General features: G+C 37.8%; 1 protein-coding gene across 3 annotated transcripts in view; it reads left to right on the top strand.

The window, feature by feature from the left end:
- The first annotated feature begins 3,001 nt into the window (after positions 1-3,001).
- The window catches only part of LOC127635074 (collagen alpha-1(XI) chain-like), a 108,577-nt gene continuing 92,923 nt past the window's right edge, over positions 3,002-18,655 (top strand). For 2 of the 3 annotated variants that reach the window (XM_052114848.1, XM_052114847.1), the window contains exons 1-3: positions 3,003-3,490; positions 13,742-13,906; positions 15,454-15,667. In XM_052114848.1, coding sequence (XP_051970808.1) covers positions 3,343-3,490; positions 13,742-13,906; positions 15,454-15,667 — 527 coding nt within the window. In that variant the 5' untranslated portion in view covers positions 3,003-3,342. Of the gene's footprint in view, positions 3,491-13,741; positions 13,907-15,453; positions 15,668-18,655 lie in introns of all 3 variants that reach the window. The other variant, XM_052114846.1, reaches the window with a different exon arrangement.

Here is an 18,655-nt window from a genome sequence, read left to right as displayed (position 1 = left end):
TCATATTCTTTATTGCATTATTCATATTATATATACATTATTATAGTTGTTCATTTACTGTATAATGATATACTGTATAACTGCATAAATGTTATAATATTTTGTTTCAATCAAGGCAAATAATTTTGCCACTAAATCTGCTTGTTGTAACAATGATCAGATTAATTATTCATAGTGAATAATCCAATCGCTGAATCTTCAGATCTACTGTGCATATTCCTGCAGACAGTTCACAGAGTGCAAATCCAACTTGCCCTGATGTGATGACATAATGTTTTTTCTTTTATGATTTATCTAAATAAATTTGGATGAATTATCTTACTGATTTGGTATATCAGATGCATGTCTGGCATACCAATCTTTGTTACCATACAAATGTCACAGCTAGATATTCATTTATTATTCATTCTTTATTGAAGTTTTCTTTTTTAAAGGGTTAGTTTAACACAAAATGAAAATCCAGTAATCATTTACTCACCCTTATGTTGTTCCAAACAAGTATGACTTTATTTCTTCCATGGAACACAAAAGGAGAAGTTAGGCAGAGTGTAAATCTCTCATCATTCTTTTTCATGGCATCTTTTTCCCATACTTTGGAACAACATGAGGATGAATAAATGATGACCAAATAACATTTTTAGGGTGGACTATCCATTAAATATTTTAATGCACTATACACAAATCAGTGACAACATTAAAACCACCTGTCTAATATTGTGTAGGTCCCCCTCATGCCACCAAAGCAGCACCACCCTGCATCTCAGAATAGCATTCTGAGATTATATTCTTTTTACCACAATTGTACAGAGTGGTTATCTGAGTTACCGTTGACTTTGTCAGTTCGAACCAGTCTGGCCATTCTCTGTTGACCTCTCTCATAAACAATGCATTTCCATCTGCAGAACTGACGCTCCTGGATGTTTTTTGTTTTGGGCACCTTTCGGAGTAAATTCTAGAGACTGTTATGTGAAAATCCCAGGAGATCAGCAGTTACAAACATACTCAAACCAGTCCATCTGACACCAACAATCATCCATGCAATTATCTAATAAGCCAATCATATGGCAGCATTGCAGTTCATAAAATCATGCAGACAGGGATAAGGAGCTTCAGTTAATTTTCACATCATCCATCAGAATGGGGGAAAAATGTGATCTCAGTGATTTGGAGCGTGGCATGATTGTTGGTGCCAGATGGGCTGTTTTGAGAATTTCTGTAACTGCTGATCTCCTGGGATTGTTATGCACAACAGTCCCTAAAATTTACTCCAAATTATGCCAAAAACAAAAAACATCCAGTGAGGGGCAGTTCTCCAGATGGAAATGCATTATTGATGAGAGAGGTCAACAGAGAATGGCCAAACTGGTTCAAACTGACAAAGTCTACAGTAACTCAGATAACCACTCTGTACAATTGTGTGAGAAGAATAGCATTAAAGAATGCTGTTCTGAGATGCGGGTTGGTGCTGTTTTGGCGGCAAGAGGGGGACCTACACAATATTAGGCAGGTGGTTTAATGTTGTGGCTGATCGGTGTAACTGTTTATGGTAAATCCCTTTTTTACTGGTTTTTGTTTGACTCAAGCTTATCAGCCATTATGTGATTTATTGGCTGTGCCCTCTTCTAATTCCAAAGACTGGAGGAATCAAATTGGGAAACATGATAGCATGTCAGTCTTCCTGTCAATCAAACTCAGCTCCACCCACACACAAAAGTCTGCAAAACATCAGAATGCATCCCTGTTGTTATTTCCTTTTCTTCCATTCTTTTTCCTGTTTGCAGACATTCAAAGACGAGTGTATTCAAACTACACAAGTATTTCACAGTGAACATGGGAATTGACTGTGAATGAACCCATTTGACTGGGTTTCTTTACTGTAAAAGTGGTAACCTGCAATTATTACCTTAAGGAGCTGATTTAGTTTGGTTTAGTTGGTGTAATCTAATGTAGTCAGGTTGTTCCAATTATGTTAAATAACATTTTACCTTGAATAAAACCAGTTCATTTAGATGTTCCCACATGAAGCAATTTGTTTTTTGGTAAACATTGTTTTAGTGTATATCTTGATTACAGTTTAAGTGGATGGAGTAGGCTATCTATTGTGGTCTGTTAAAGTTCAATATATACAATATTAGTTTTAAGTAAAGTTAATTAAGTAAATAAAAGTGTAATTTAATATTAACAAATTAATGGAATTGTTGGGTAACACTTTAAACACACTTGTGTTAATAAGTAAATATTACTTGTGCACTTTAAAATATGAATATGTATATATATTTATATTAAACACGGGAATCTAATTTTTATGACATTCCTATCTAAATGTAAATGAATTATCTGTCAAGTGTATTCATGTTTGTCAGTGTTATTAATTGAGGTTATACTAAAGTGTTATCATTACATATGTAATTACACATGAGCCTTCATCTGAAACCTACAACAGATCAGAGATTAGTTTACTCTCTCTCTCTCTCTCTCTCTCTCTCTCTCTCTCTCAATTTCAATTGAAAGTACTTTATTAGCATGATTGTGTTTACATACAATATTACCAAAGCATTAATACATAAAACAGATATTGACAAGACAAAATAATAATAATAATAATAAAACAATAAAAATCTAATTAAAATAAGGTGCCAGGTAATTAATATAATCTAATAAAAACTATAATAGCAATATACACTATAGAATATAAAATAAAATAAGCCTTTAACAAGACAATAAAAAAACAATACTGTGACTGAAGTACATTATGGCAGTGATTGGTTGTGTGTGCAGCTCAAAAATGAATTTAGCTGCAACTGATGCAAGTTTGTCACCTGCAGTATCACCTGCATTTGATCTGTTGTTGCTGAACTGAAAAAATATAGCATGAGGTTTGAGAGTATTTCTCTCTCACTTCTGTACATTTCTCACAGTGAATTATCTCTCTCTCTCTCTTCTCTCTCTCTCTCTCATTCCCAGGCTACTCCAGGAAAAATTCTCATGAGGGTACGCTGAGAGGGCGACCAGGGGAGGCTTTGGATAACTGATGGGTGGATCCCCAGCCAACTTTCAAGCCCCGTGATTTGCTAATCGGAGTATGTTTCTCTTGTCATTTTTTTCTGTAATACAGGGTCTGGGTCCAGCCCTTTCGACGGTGAGGCGATCGAGAGCTCCAAGACTCATTGTGATTAAAGCCCAAATCCCTTCAGTCCGAAGGCTGGGCACAAGGAAAGTAGAATCGAAGGGGGCCTGGCGAAACCAAATACCCTCACCTATGGCTGTTTAGAGTACATCGGGCACATTTGGGATTGTAGAAGGGATATCATTTTAAATCAAACACAGGTCATCCCTGGTTTTATGCACATTTGTGGGCGCCCGACCATGGAGAGGCCAAGGTGGTCCCCAATGTGGAAAACGAAAAGGTGGCTTTTGGATTCCACTATTACCAAATTCATCACAGTTGCATCCCTCGTCCTGGTTCTGCAAGCTCCAAATGTCAGAGCAGGTAAGGAAAGACAGGCTTCAAAACTTTTTTATAAAGTTGTATGGACCACTAGATAGGAGAAGCGCATCCAAACTTTGCGCCTGCGGGATTTTGTACATTTCATTTAGACTTTTCGCAACAGGTGATCGCAGAATCTACACCCCGTGTTAGAAGATTACTATTGTTGTCCCTTGAGATCGAGAACATTATAATTAGAAGAAAGTTGTAAGTGGAGTTGAAATAAAGTTCCCCAAAATATTTCATGTGTTTGATACTTTTATGTAATTTCAAGGACACATTTATGTTATACGTAAGGGCGTAGCAGTCATTTTACAAGTGCGTGTGTGTGAGGGGGGGTTGAATGGGGTGTGTGAGGGGGGGTTGAATGGGGTGCACAGCTGTCAGAAAGTTGCTCGCAAAGACCCAACACTTACAGTGCAGTATTAGTATAATACAGTATATATTCATAAATAAGTATGATGTAAGTGTTATATTAATATATACGTATTATTTACTTTTAATATTTGAAGTATTTTAAATATTCATGTATTTTAAAATACTTGCAAAATATTTTCACAATTTTGCCAAAAAAAAAAAAAAAAAAATCTTTGTTTTTTTTTTTTTATTTAATTCTCGTGGAGCACATGCTTCTGTATCACACATGAAAATAAAAGATTGAGCACAAGCGGGTCCTTAATAAATTATTTAATCAATTAAAATAATGACAATTGTACATGTACATTGTGGGATTCAAATGTATCCAATTGGCTCCAGTGTTTTGAATACATTAACCAAAATTCGTTCAGAACCATTTAATGATTCAGTCACCATTTCAGGTAATGCCAGAAGGTGGTGACAAATGAGTGTCTTGTGTGAAATTAGTTAGTCACTGAATCAACGATCAAAATACAAATTTAATCCTTAAAATGTTTATGTCTATAGACCTACAAATATAATTAAGTAGAGATTTTACGCATTATAAGAACAAAGCAAATATATCATTTCCCTACAGTTGGTGGGCTGCTGAGCATGACTTTTATCAAAAGATAACAATAATAGTCTTTTAATAATTATAATGAGTTTCAATAAAATCTGTTCGTTTTCATGTATGAAAAAGCAGGTCTACATATCTTTTCACTAGAAGTGTTCTAAGCAGATCTATCTTTTTTTCCTACAGTTTGTCAACTGCACATCAACATAGAGATAAAAAACAGGAGCTGATTTTAAAAATAGCTTTACATATTTAACACAGATCTAGTAATTTGCTTAAAACAACCGATCAAACTATTACCTCCCATGTAAAAATCATGTAAAAAGCAAAACTTAATGAAGATTCATGTGCTGATTTAAACCACTTACAATGTGTGCTTAAAAGTAGAATCAGAATCAGAATCAGAATGAGCTTTATTGCCATGTATGCTTACACATACAAGAAATTTGGTGACAGAAGCTTCCAGTCCACAAACAATATAACAACAAGACAGAAAAAATTGAATAAAAATACAAGCAAATAGAAAATATAAGTATATATAGAAATACACACTAAGACAAATATATATACGTATATATAGGATTGTCCTTTGTTTATTTTTTCTGTAGAGCATTTCACGTAATGCTGCCAATCAAGAACGATATGCCGATAAACAACTCTCATTTGTGTGTTCCACATCTCTAGATTATTAATTTAGATGAACATCAATGCTGATAAAAAACATGGAAAAATGGGCATTGTTGAAAGCAACTTTGTAGAAAGGTACAGAGCCGTGTTGATTAGACTGTCTGACTGACGGCCTATTACGTAAGGGTTGTTTCAGCTCATGAAACTCACCTGTGATTGGCTGGATGGTCGCTCAATCAACCCAAAGTAACAAAATGCAAAGAATACTGCCTATACAAATCCAATATTTGGACACAGTATGGGTTTAACTTGGACAAAAATCACCTTTTTAAACAGTGCGAGGGACGTGTCCCCCACATCCCCCATTGTTGCTATGCCCTTGTGTTATAGTCATCTATATTTATACAAATAATAATAATAATAATTATTATTATTATTTATTTATTTTTCTGGTCCGATACAGTCTTCGGATGGGTGGAAAGGAGGAATGTGTCAAGAGAGTGTCATGGTGAAACATTTTAGGATTTACTCTGGGGGGAAAAAGCTCTTTGTTTGAACCTGTGGTCCGTTAGGTGTGTGTGGACACGGTTAGCAGGGTGGAATTCCTCAGGGTTTTACATCATGCCTCGCATTTAGGAAAAGAAAATGAAGTGTCTGCTTGATTTGTGCAATTCCAGGGATAAGATTGTGTGCCAACTGATATGTCATCAAAATGAGGTAAATAAACAAGGAGACTATCTGTCATTGCAATACGAATTAATTATTTTCTGAATGCTTTTACATGAAATTGCAAATTAGTTATTGTAGCTTACAGTTTTTTATTATAGTAAGAATTTGACTTATGGTAACAGAGACCTGGGAGGTCCAATTTACAATGGGCATGACATCACAAGAACAAGGGCTGAAAACAATTATCTGATTATAAATACATAAAACAGACAAGTCTTTGAAAACTTGTTAAGAAGACTGCCAAATTTTCAGTTAAAATAAATATGGAGAATGCACTTGTGATAGAATGACATTACGGCAATGATTGCTTCACCAAAGTGTCAGTATATATTTCTTTCAAATTTTCAACCTTTTCCTCATTCACCCTTAGTCCCATTGAAGCCCAACAGCATCCTTATTTTTCTCCCTTTAGACTAGCATTTCTTCCTTAAAATACATAAACTAGATTTTTCCTGCATCATAGTATGAATGTTTTTGTACTAAGTGCTGTGCAGTTATTTGATGATTGTCCTCTCTGCTCATCCCTATTATTTTGGAGGCTTCAAAGGGCCAGAAGTCATCTAGGGGCCCCAGCCTGGCCTTATGATATGTCTTACTCACCCTTACAGGAACAAAGGTCCTTGTACCCATTATATACCCATTCTTCAATGTTGGGATTACAATTAAAGCCACTTGAAAATAGTCAGATTTGTTATTAAGTTTAGCCTTTTTCTTTTCCCCATAGAGCCTAGATTTCATCAGCGATTCTGTTCACCTAATAACCCCCCATGAAAGCTCAATTTTTCCACCATTAAAGCTGATAATGAATGTTAAAATGTATTAATCTCATTTGAGTTCTGAAGTAATGCATTACATCCCTTGCGGTTTGTGCAGGCTTGTGAAGGCATTTCTGCTGCATGCCCTCTTGAGCTGGCAGTGTACTGACACGTCTTCTCAGCCCCTGGGGCTGAGGAACCTTAGATGCGCATTCCTTCAGACAATGCACACATTTCAGAAATCTTTTGCTACTCTGATGATAGACAGTGCTGAACAGGTCTTAAAGGAATTATTCACCCAAAAATGAAAATTCTGATGTTCCAAACCCACATGACTTTCTTTCTTCCATGGAACACAAAAGGAGATGTCAGACAGAATGTTTTCCTCAGCCACCTTTCACTTTCATTGCATATTTATTTTTTAATACAATGCCAGTGAATGGTGACTGAGGCTGTCACTCTGCCTAATTTCTCATTTGTACTATTCTACGTTCAAGAGTCATGTGTGTTTCATCTTGTTTAAATCCATTTTCAGTCCATCTAAAGAAAACATTTAGTGTTTCCTAATTAAATACAGTTTGACCAGTAATAAATAGAGTTTTAATACTGGAATATGATGTGAACTGCATGTTTTTTCTGCATTCTTGGTAAGAAGATGGTTGTTTTTTTTACAGTGGTGATAGGGGAGAAATGACATGGGGATTTTTTACAATTTGTTTTTGCAGAAATTCCACCAGTTAGGTTGGCTTATCTAGAGCCTATGGCATAATGCAGTCTTGTTCAAGTGGCAAGCATGTGTTGAGGAGGAGGAGAGAGAGAGAGAGAGAGAGAGAGAGAGAGAGATTCTGGCTGAATTCATTATTAGAGTCTCAAGGAGCAGCAGGTAAAAAGGGTCTCCTGCATTTTTCTTTTCATTTCACCCTTAAAAAAATACATAAAATGAAAAAATTAAAACCAGAAACTTTACATTAAACTCATATTTACATTTCTTTGCTGCTCTGAGTGTTTCTCGTTACTTTGTGAGAGCTCACAGATGTTAGTGTGTCTTTCAGGTTTTGGGACGTCCGTTATTTCATCACTACATTTATTGCTCCTTTCTAACACACCAGTCACTTTCATTATGAAATGATTTATGCAAATGTTAGAGACTCCCTCCTTCCTGTAGGCCACTCCCTCTTTTGGGTGTCCCATAGTAAAGTAGAAATGATGGCAGGTATATAGTCCAGTCCAGTTTGTACCTCCCTTTACATTCACACTCAATCTCTAATCAACCATCTCTCTCTCTAACACACACACACCCCTGTCTAATAAAAATAATAGCAGAGTGAGATCTTGGTGTCCCAATGACAACACATTCTAAGTTGGTATTCACAAGGATTTAGGAGTATTGGTGTTTTCCTTTGACAATTGCCAAATGGTCAAATCCAGGCTACAGGACCACATCTGGAATACAAGAGGTCTGGTGTTATGCCGAAAGGCAGCTGCATTGACAAGAAGCATCTTAGCTGAGTTGAAACACACATCACACAAAGGTTGAGATTCTTGCAACAACACTTCTTTCCAATGCTTTCATTGTCTTCAAAATGTATCTGGTTTGTATGAGTTAGCAGATCCAGGCTGATCTCGTTGTGAATTCAGCAACATTAGGTTGAAAGTTCTCCCTCTGAAATCGTTCTGTGCAAAATAAAATTTAAGCCACTACCTCCGAGGGCAGAAGCTGGAAGTGTCGTTGAACGTATTGGATTGTGTGAGCCCCAGTTTCTGTGTGAAATGTCCACAGAGTGGCGCCAAAAGTGAGTTGCATTTTTAGTTACAAATCATACTGTAAAACTGTCAAAAGGAATGCACATTTTACTTACTCAAACCCCTAATCCAAACCTCATCCCTAAAACCCAAAGTATACTTAGAATTTGATGCGAACGTTCATCGTCTGCATACAGTCGAACGCAAGCCTGTCAAATTATACTCCATTTGATGTGCTCATACACAGGCGGTTGGTGCATGTGCGCTACATAAAACACCAGACAATTTCTTTTTAGGAGTTTAAAACCATAAAGAAGTCTTTATAATCCTTCACACTTGAGTTATACAAATCCAGGTCTCTCCTGACCTCCTCACACACGCACTCTTGTTGTGCATCTACTGTTTTTGTTTTTACCTTTGTTTTGACCTTTTTACCTGTTATTTAACGGCAATTACATCTTCTTCTAGTATTTTTTTCATGACAGCAACGGCTCAAATGTGATTACTGCCACCTTTTGGATACACTAATTTGTGCAAATAATTTCAGGTTGTGTGTCAATGATGCGAGGTTAGAAAAATATGGCTACGCGGACTCAGTGCTCAAGCACAATGCTGATGACGAGATTTGCATCACGAAGTATACTTTGGGCTTTAGGCTAACCATTAGTGGAGTAAAAATTAAATTTTAGAGGGAAAATGCAACTTCTGAATCATGATCATCATTGTTTCTGTGAACACAATTACACCCTGGTTTTCATGGGTCCAGAACCCATATCTTGGTGGTTGCTTGAACTTTCTCTATGAGTTGAGCTATAGGGATAGGTTGGAAGAGTGGACTCTTGCCTAAATATGGGAGGCGGCCTCAGGGCAGAGGGGAAAAGTATTGGGTGGTGGTCACTGGACAGGGGTCAGCGGGAAATGGCTCAGGGGCAGAGCCGTGGAAGGCTCAGGAGGCACAGCAGTGGAAGCATGAGGCAGAGCCGAGGGAGGCTCGGGTACTGGCCGTGGCAGGGGAATGGCCTCCGTGGCCATGAGCACTGGCAGGGACAGGGGAACTGTCTCAGTGGATGTGAGCACTGGCAGTGATGGGGAAACAGCCTCCGCGGCCGGGAGTGCCGGCAGCGCCTGGGGAATGGCCTCCATGGCTGAGAGCGCTGGCAGCACTGGGGAATGGCCTCCATGGCTGGGAGCACTGGCAGTGACAGGGGAACGGAAGCCCTTCTCCTCCTACTCTTCTGGACAGATGGGAGCACTGTGTCAGCCAAGGCTTCTGGCACTGGCTCAGAAACGGACAAGACTTCAGACGCTGGCTCTGGGACAGATGAGGCTTCAGGATCTGGCTTTTTGACAGTGACAAGTGTGGGCTCTGGCCCATTGACTATGGCAGGCACGGGCACTGGCTTGTTGAATGTGGCCGCCGTGAGCATTTGCAGCAGCAGGGAAATGGCCTTCATGGCCATGGACGCTGGCAGCGGCAGTGGAAATGCATCCATGGCTGTGGGCACTGGCAGTGGCAGGGAAATGGCCTCCATGGCCATGGACACTCACAGCAGCAGGGGAACGTATTCTGTAGCTGTTGACATTGGCAGCAGTAGGGGAACAGCCACCATGGCCATGGGTGCTGGCAGTGTCAGGGGAAAGGCCTCTGTGGCTGTGGACGCTTGGGCAGTTGAAAAATCTCAACTCTGCTGAGTCCATCTTAGCTAGTTTGTATTGTCAAGAATGTAGAGGCAGGACCCAAGCGCAGAGTTAAAAATAATGAAATTTATTTCATTAAAAAAAAAACAAGCAAAAACTCCCACAAGTGGGAAAAAACAATAAACATAAAGTACCCTGAAGGAGAAAAACATAAAGTAAATAATTCAGGCTGGGGCAAGGGAGACAGGACCGACTGGACCAGGAAGGGATGGGGGAATAAACTGACAGACAAACTAGACCAATCAACACAAACGACCGACTGGAACAAACGCAAGATGAACTGGCACTGGACAGCAAACACGGGTAGACTAAATCAGGGAGAGAAATCGACATGTTAACAAGAAAGGGCAGGTGTGACTAATAAACTAATAATGGTCAAACAAGGAGGTGGGTTATGAGGTAAGACAGAGAGACTTGCGGTGATACAGAAACAAAACAAAGCCACGTGCTCTCACAAGACAACAAGACACCCAAATGGCATGAGTGCACGTCGCTAAGGCTATAAGGCAATATACACCCATGCCAACCGACAAACAAGATGAGAGAATGCGTAGCAACTCCAAATAAAGTGATGCCATTCATTCTCAATGTAAACGAAGCCTGAGCGTATATTGCGAGGCAAACACCACGCGATGGACTCAACAATTGACTAAAACAAGATAGGACACTTGTGCGAGAGTTTGGCCACACACACACCCGACACCTCAGACTGAATTGACCATACCTCAGCACAACATGAAAGACAGCTCGAGAAAAATTATTGACACGAGTGCATGCTGCTAAGATGACATAAGTGCGATGCACCTACGTCACTATCATTAAAGCACATAAAGCACGAATGTCCGGATCCCAACACAGACCGAACCCGAACCAGACAGAATGTCAAGATCCAGACACCATGCTCTCAACATGAAACAAGACAGACCGAAGAGCAGGGAATACAACCAAAACCATGTGCTCACACAAAGACAGACAACGAAACACGAGACAGATATGGCATGACGATGCCACGGTCCTGTCAGACAAAAAAACAAGACTGAGAGAGTGACAGGACCGTAATAAATATACCTGATGGGGGATGACGCTTTTAAAGAATTCATCAGAATGGGGTGGATTTCAGTGTGCATGTACAAGAGCATGAACATGTCTATTTCATGATCAATATCTACAATATCTAGCATATTACAATTTTACTTGCCTAATCTATACATTCGTTAGGTAGAACCTTTTACCAAAATATATCTGTCAATACCTTGCTGGGAATCAAACCAAAACCAACAGAAGTACAGAATCTTGCCAGTGCTTTTCAGAGATTTAAATTAGGTCATAAAAGTGTTCTTAGGCACAGGGAATGCCCCAGCGTCTTTATCAAAGCATTTTAAACCTCCCAGATAAGTCTAACCGTTTGTGACGTTGCTTGCCTTTATAGACGTTATTCACGCTAGTGCCATCTTTGATTTTTGGCACAAATGGCATAAATCTGTATAAAGCTCTGATTTTCCACAACTCATGTTGTCTGGAGTTCTTTGTAGCCTATACTGAATGTTCTTGAACAGATATTGTATCAATATATTGTCCGCAGACTGATCCAAAAACACTTTAAACTGCAGTACAGCCCATTGAAGAGACTGCACGTCTATCTCTCACAGCTTCGTTGTCATTCCCATTAAAAATCAAATATGGCGCTAGCATGAATAAGGTCCTTGTTGGAATTGTTGGAAGTGGAGCTTAGCATTCTTTTTTAAGCATTAGATGCCAAATACACCCATTCGCTGAAGTCTTCCTTGCAGACACATGTGGCACTTTTCCTTGTAGATTCTGGGTAACACCTAGCAGCATTACTGTACATGTGCCATTCATATACTAGAGGCTGATGGACTAAAGTTTATGCAATAAATCTTTAATGAACATATTTTTTTGGTTGTCTTTGTCCCCTTTTTTAGGGCTAAACAGACACACACACAAGTACAGCTCTAGTTCATTATAGTTCATTGTTTATTTGCAATATTTATTCAAAATCACTGATTAGTTCACAAACTAAACACCACTAGTTCCGTTTTTTTTCACTGGTGGAGAAGAAATTCCAATTTTTGTCTGAAACATATTCAATGTTTGCTTTTGTTCTGAATATCACTCTATCATGACTGCAAAAATGATGATATAAAACAACTTAACAGCTCAAAAATGTCACAAGTTTTAACAGAAGAATTAATGAAAGTGCTTTTATAAAATTATAAGCTTCACATTTCTGCTTTTCAACCCTCCAAAACTTGACCCCATTTACTTCCATAGTAATTGCCTCAATGTGCAACATCATCACACACGAAGTAGGCATGCTTTTTCAGAAAGTTATGGTACCCTAGGTTTGGTGACAATATACCGACTCTGACATGCAACATTTCCCACCAGACATTTTTGCATCGGTTTCTGTGTGTTTGTTCACCTTCCCACGTGGCTCGACCGGCAGAGCATTGCCTCACTTCTCAACTAATGTTTGGCAACCTCTCCTGGACATAAATGGAGCTCACACGTGCCTATACGCCCTACAACACTTACTGCTTTGGCCACTGGGGGCAGTGTTTTAAATTTAGATAAGCATATACCGATTTTTGCTAAAGAAAAGTTGACCTAATCTTTCTGATTTCACTGCGAGATCAGGCTGCACTGTAACCTTGATTTTTGCTTTTTCTAAATAAATTTTTGTGGCAATAAACATTATGCCACAAATGCTGTTGATTGAGCTGAACTTGAATTGAACTTGAAATATTCCTTTAATTGCTTGTTTTCATATAAGGTGAAATTGAGTATGTTCTTGTTAATATTCAGTAAACTCTTAATCAATCTCTGAACTAAGAATATCTAGTAACACTTTACAATAAGTTTCCATTCATTAACATTAGTTCATGCATTATGTATCATGAATTAAAATGAACAATACATGTTTTACAGCATTTATTAATCTGTTAGTTTATAAAAATAAAAATTGATCATTGTTAGTTCATGATGCATTAACTTATGATTTTGTCTCTGGTTGTCATAAGATTTATGGCTAAGCTTGCATGGTTAGACATGGTTCCTTGTGGTTTGTGTGTTTAAATACACACATGGGTGTGTGTGTGTGTGTGTGAGAGAGAGAGAGAGAGAGAGAGAGAGAGAGAGAGAGAGAGAGAGAGAGAGAGAGAGAGAGAGAGAGAGAGAGAGAGAGTTAATGCAGCCCTAAAGCTTTCAGCTCTCATTAAACTTACCAACCACAACTCATAAATGACCAGCTTTAGGTACATTGTTCTGGTGATCTGTGATGGAGATTTGTCCTGTCAAATAAAACCAGCTGTATTTCCAAAATCTCCTGACAGATTGAGTCTGTATGCCACTTATTCCCTTAGGTTAAATTGTATAATTTTATATAAAAAGTAAAGGTGGCAATGAGAGTTTTTTGGATTTGATTGTAGATTTGTGCTTATATGATAGTACAAGTGTATTGTACAGTATATTGTCACAATTCAGTTTTACAAAGTCTTGAAAAGTTAGAAAAAAATTTGATATGAAATTAAACAATTGTTAATTAGTCGATTCTGGATTGATTAAATGTTCAGCTTGGTCAATATCTGAATCTGAAGCAAGGTAATGCAGTAGAATATCTAGCTACTAAACACTTTAGTATTTTCATGCTAGAAACATGCTGACAATGCATTTCTCCTTAATTAAAGCCTTCTTTTCTACCCCATACAGCAGAACCTGTGGATGTCCTAAAAGTATTAGAATTTCCCTCTGTCCCAGAAGGAGTACAGAAAACTTCAGGATTTTGCACGAACCGAAGAGCATCACAGCCAGACACTGCCTACAAAGTAGGCAAAAATGCCCAGATCAGTGCCCCAACCAAGCAGCTTTTCCCAGGTAAGCCGAAACCCATGAACATCACTCTATATCCAACCTACATTCAGCTGCATTTAAATCTGCCCTTTGTTGAGGTTGCCAAGGTTTTTTGACAGGAGATGCATTCCCTGATTGTGCAGGGCCATGTTTCACTCAAACTTTTGTATTGTTAAGCTGCAGGAGAACTTGGCTGAAATCTCATGACCGCAGCATGGTTGTCTGCCAAGTTGCATAAGAAATGAACAAAGACTTAATCCTAAATAGAATTTACTCACCCTCATGTCTTTCCAATCCAGTATGACTTTCTTTCTTTTGTGGAACACAAAAGGAGAGGTTTTGCAGAATGTCCAAGCTGCTCTTTTCTATATAAGGAAAGCAAAGAGTGACCAGTGGCCATTTAAGCAGCAAAAAAGGACAAAAGGCACCTTAAAATGAGTTCATATGACTTTATTTTCCAAGTCTTCTGAAACCATACAATACATTAGGGATGTATAATGTAACTGGATTGTGATTAGAATGTTGCGACCATTGCAGATGTTTCTTTATATGGTTGCAAGCAGATGCATATTTATGACTTGTTAATATTTGATAAGCCTAGAAAATCTCATTTTTTTTTTGATTTCTTACATCTCCCCTTTTTAACTAAAAACAAAGGCTGGCATCTGATAAATTGCCCAAAAGTGAAATCTTGTTTAAAGGGATAGTTCACCTAAAAATGAAAATTCTCCCATCATTTACTCACCCTCATGCCATCCCATACGTGTTCGACTTTCTTTCTTCTTCTGAACACAAACTAGATTTTTAGAAGAATATCTCATCTCTGTAGGTCCATACAATGCAAGTGAATGGTGATCAGACATTTCTAGCTCCAAAAATCAAATTAAAGTAATCCATATGACTCTAGTGGTTAAATATGTATCTTCAGAAGCATTATAATAGGTGTGGGGGAGAAACAGATCAATATTTAAGTCCTTTTGTTTTACTCGAAATCTTCACTTTCACTTTTAGGTCTGAAATTCACATGTGGTGTCTGTTTAGTTTCACTTTCACATCTGAAAGTGAATGTAAAAGTGGAGATTTAGTGTAAAAAAAGTACTTAAGTATTGTTCTGTTTCTCATCCATGCCTATCATGTCGCTTCTGAAGATAAAGATTTAACCAGAGTCATGTGGATTACTTTTATGTTTGCTTTATGTGATTTTTGGAGCTACAAAGGTCTGATCACCATTCATATGCATTGTAAGGACCTACAGAGCTGAGATATTCTTCTAAGAATCTTCGTTTGTGTTCTGCAGTAGTAGAAGTAGGGAAAATGTTTACTTTTTGGTGAATTATACCTTTAAATGTTTCTCTCATTTTGAGCTTATTAATTGTCTGTCCATACAGGCCAAATAATGAATGATAAAGAGGGATTCCTAAAATAATCAAAGAATGCTATGAATAAAACATCTTGCCTTGAGGAATTTAATAAAGCCAAAAAATATGATGCTTTCCAATTAGCTGTTTGTATAGAATTCAAACATAATGAGCCACTCAGTGAACTTGTTTCCTGTCTGTGGTGTTTTGTAGATGGTGTGTTCCCAGAGGACTTTTCCATCCTAACCACCATCAAGCCCAAAGCCGGGATCCAGTCCTTCCTTTTGTCCATCTACAATGAGCAAGGTATCCAGCAACTAGGTGTCGAGGTGGGCCGCTCCCCTGTCTTCCTGTATGAAGATCAGACGGGCAAACCTGCCACAGAGGATTACCCCCTGTTCCGCTCCCTCAACCTGGCCGATGGAAAGTGAGTTAGGCCTCACAGCCATAGACAATTTTTTTTAGCCCTGTTTAGATCATCCTCAAAGAGAGAGACTGACTTCAGTGAGGGTCAGACAGAGGTCAGTCCACTGGAAGTAATGTCTTGCAAGCCTATACTGTTGTAATCCTTGCCAGCTTAGTCCACCAACTAGTCGATTTTTAAATGTGTGTTTTGGACGTTCCTGGCAGACATATTTTGGGCACATACACGTATATTACTGGGATTCTTACTGAAATTATTTTAAGTTTACAAGAGCTCACACATGCACAAATAAGAAATTAAAGTGACCGTTAAGGTGTTAGATATTGTTTATTTTGCAGCCAAGCCAGAGGAGAACTCACGGTGATTCTGGATTGATGAAGCAAAGCAGACAGGGCGACAGGTGATCTGACCTCAGCCATTAGCCTTCAGGGTTCTGTTATTTTTAGAAAGATGGAAAGTTGGATCCGTTGGGGGAGATGTTTGACCTTCCTGGATTACGTCATCTAGTCAAGTTTCCACTTATAAGCTTTTACCCAAGCGAGGAGAAATATGATTAGCTTGCATAAGTGATTGTATAACCATAAACACTTACAAAGTATCTCTTGGATCTCTAAACTGTTTCACCATGATGTTTCTAGCAATTGACTCCTTATTGCCCTGTGGCAGTATTTATTTTCTCACCCATTTGTCGTTGAAATATATTGACAGTTTACAATGTAATTCAATGGACATGCAATGACTTCTTGGGTCTTCAGAGGCTTAGTTGTAAGTATAAGTGAGTCATGAGCTTTTTGAGTTATTCTTTAGGGCAGTCGTCAGCTCAATCATAATCCTTCAGTTCAGTGAGGTGTTTTGTTCCAAAAACAGTCATAGTTTCTGTGTAGGATTTTAGAGCTTATTTTTCTATCAGGGATTTTAGATTAAATGCACCTTGATTGGGCTAATTCTGCCATTGTAACTCCCTCATGCAGGAGGAATTACTGTGACAAGAATACATTTAATAGCTAAACAGATTAGTTATCACCAGCTTAATACAACTTTTAGGCCTCTACAATATAAAACAAATAGATGGAGTGACCTGGATGGCAAATGCACTGTAAAAAAATGTTTGTCATATAACCTGAAAATTTGATTCATGTGATATCAAATTTGTATTATTATCATTATTTACTTTTTTATATCATTATAATCATTGTACATGACTAATTAAACCTAACTGCATTTGATTAGCCTAATAAAAGTGTGTAGGGTTAGAACAAGGAGAAATAGATCATTATGGTATTACCACTTTTTACAATGCGCTTTAGTAGTTGTAATGATTGCGCTTAATTTCACAGTAGTTCATTAGATCAATAATGTCATCTAGTGTAAATATTAGTGTAATATCTGAATACATTTCTCACAAATGAGTATAAAATGTGTTGCATTTAGACAATGCATCACACTGGAATTTTTTTTTTTTTATGTTAACCTAAAATAAATAAGCTTCATGTGGCGTAAATTAGCTGGTTTGAGTCAATAAATAATAATTTAACACATCAAAAATATAATTAATGCTACTACATTAGCCTTAATAAATTAGGTTACACCAACAAAACTAATTTGAGGGTTAGATCAAGTAAAAATAGATCTTTAAAGGTGCACTCTGTAACTTTTTTCTAGTGTCATTTTGGACTAACACTGACACCTAGTGGTGTGGATGCTGCATAATTCAAAATCAATAGTTTTCAGTCACAGATGCCATTGTAGATGCCAATACACCCAATCAGTCATGATTAATTTAATCCAAGAGTGAAAGTGTCCAATAACAAGATGGTTACTGAGATTAAGTGAGTAGTATTCAGCTGGTCATGTGATACTAACATGGCTGCCCCCATGAGGGGACCTTCTCCATGTTGAATAAAACAGCTTTCATAAATTTAACGTTATGACCCATGAGCCCTCATCTTATGTGAGTGGACATGATTTATACATATGTTTCAAAATTACTTTAAAAAACTTTTTTAATGGGGAAAAGATTACTGTGTGCGCATTTTCTTCTTACAATAAGAAAAGGCTACAATCTGTTGCTGATATACATGAGATATGGAAAGATAAATTATACTGCTGCATATGCTTAGGGGAACGTGGTTATTTCTGTTCTGAGTGTGTCTATGACTCCATCATTACATTTGGCAAATACAGAGATTTTATAAGTTGATTCAAGTTTTAGAATATTCTCAGTATGTTTTAGATACTTAAAGGCATGACGTGTGCCACTGTGGTTTTACACCATGACACAACTCATGGTCCATCCTAAATTGTGTCTTTTTATTCCCTTAGCAGTTACATTATCCAAACTTTCTAGACACAGAAAATCCTGTCCTAGCTAAACACTTTAAGCACACGTGCCAGAGTAGATGTTTTCCCTTCTAATGAAGTGGATTATAGGAAATTGATCACCTTTGTCAGTGCCATTGATATGACTTTGAAATCTTTCTGCGGCTTCTTACTGAGAGTCTAATCAACAGTTTCCTTCCCCAACTCAATATTTTGACTTTAAAGTTCAGTTTCTCTCTCTCACCTTCCTGACACACATGTTCTACAATGTTCACGGAGTCTGTCATGCCGAATAACTCACTGGGGGATTTGGTTTGGGGTTTAATGAGTTTAATCCAGTGTTAAACAATGCCAAAGTTTGAAGGCTGGAATGTGGTCCACTCAGGCCTGGAGTGTTATATCTCCAAAAATTGTGCATATTGTCTAAGTTGCTGCTTTTAAAGGGACAGTTCACCTAAAAATGTAACTTTAATCAGCTGATGCTGTTCTAAACCTGTTTATGGTCATATGACAGCCTCAGTCACCATTCACTTTCATTGAATTGAAAAAAGATGCAATGAAAGTGAATGGTGATTGAGGCTAACATTCTGCCTAACATCTTCTTTTGTGTTCCATGGATAATCATATGGGTTAAGAGTGACATAAGGGTGAGTAAACTACAGAAGTTTGCTG

The sequence above is a fragment of the Xyrauchen texanus genome, chromosome 42 (genome assembly GCF_025860055.1).
Source record: "Xyrauchen texanus isolate HMW12.3.18 chromosome 42, RBS_HiC_50CHRs, whole genome shotgun sequence".
Lineage (NCBI taxonomy): Eukaryota > Metazoa > Chordata > Actinopteri > Cypriniformes > Catostomidae > Xyrauchen > Xyrauchen texanus.
The sequence above is the reverse complement of the archived record's forward strand: the minus strand, read 5'-3'. Positions and strand labels throughout refer to the sequence as shown.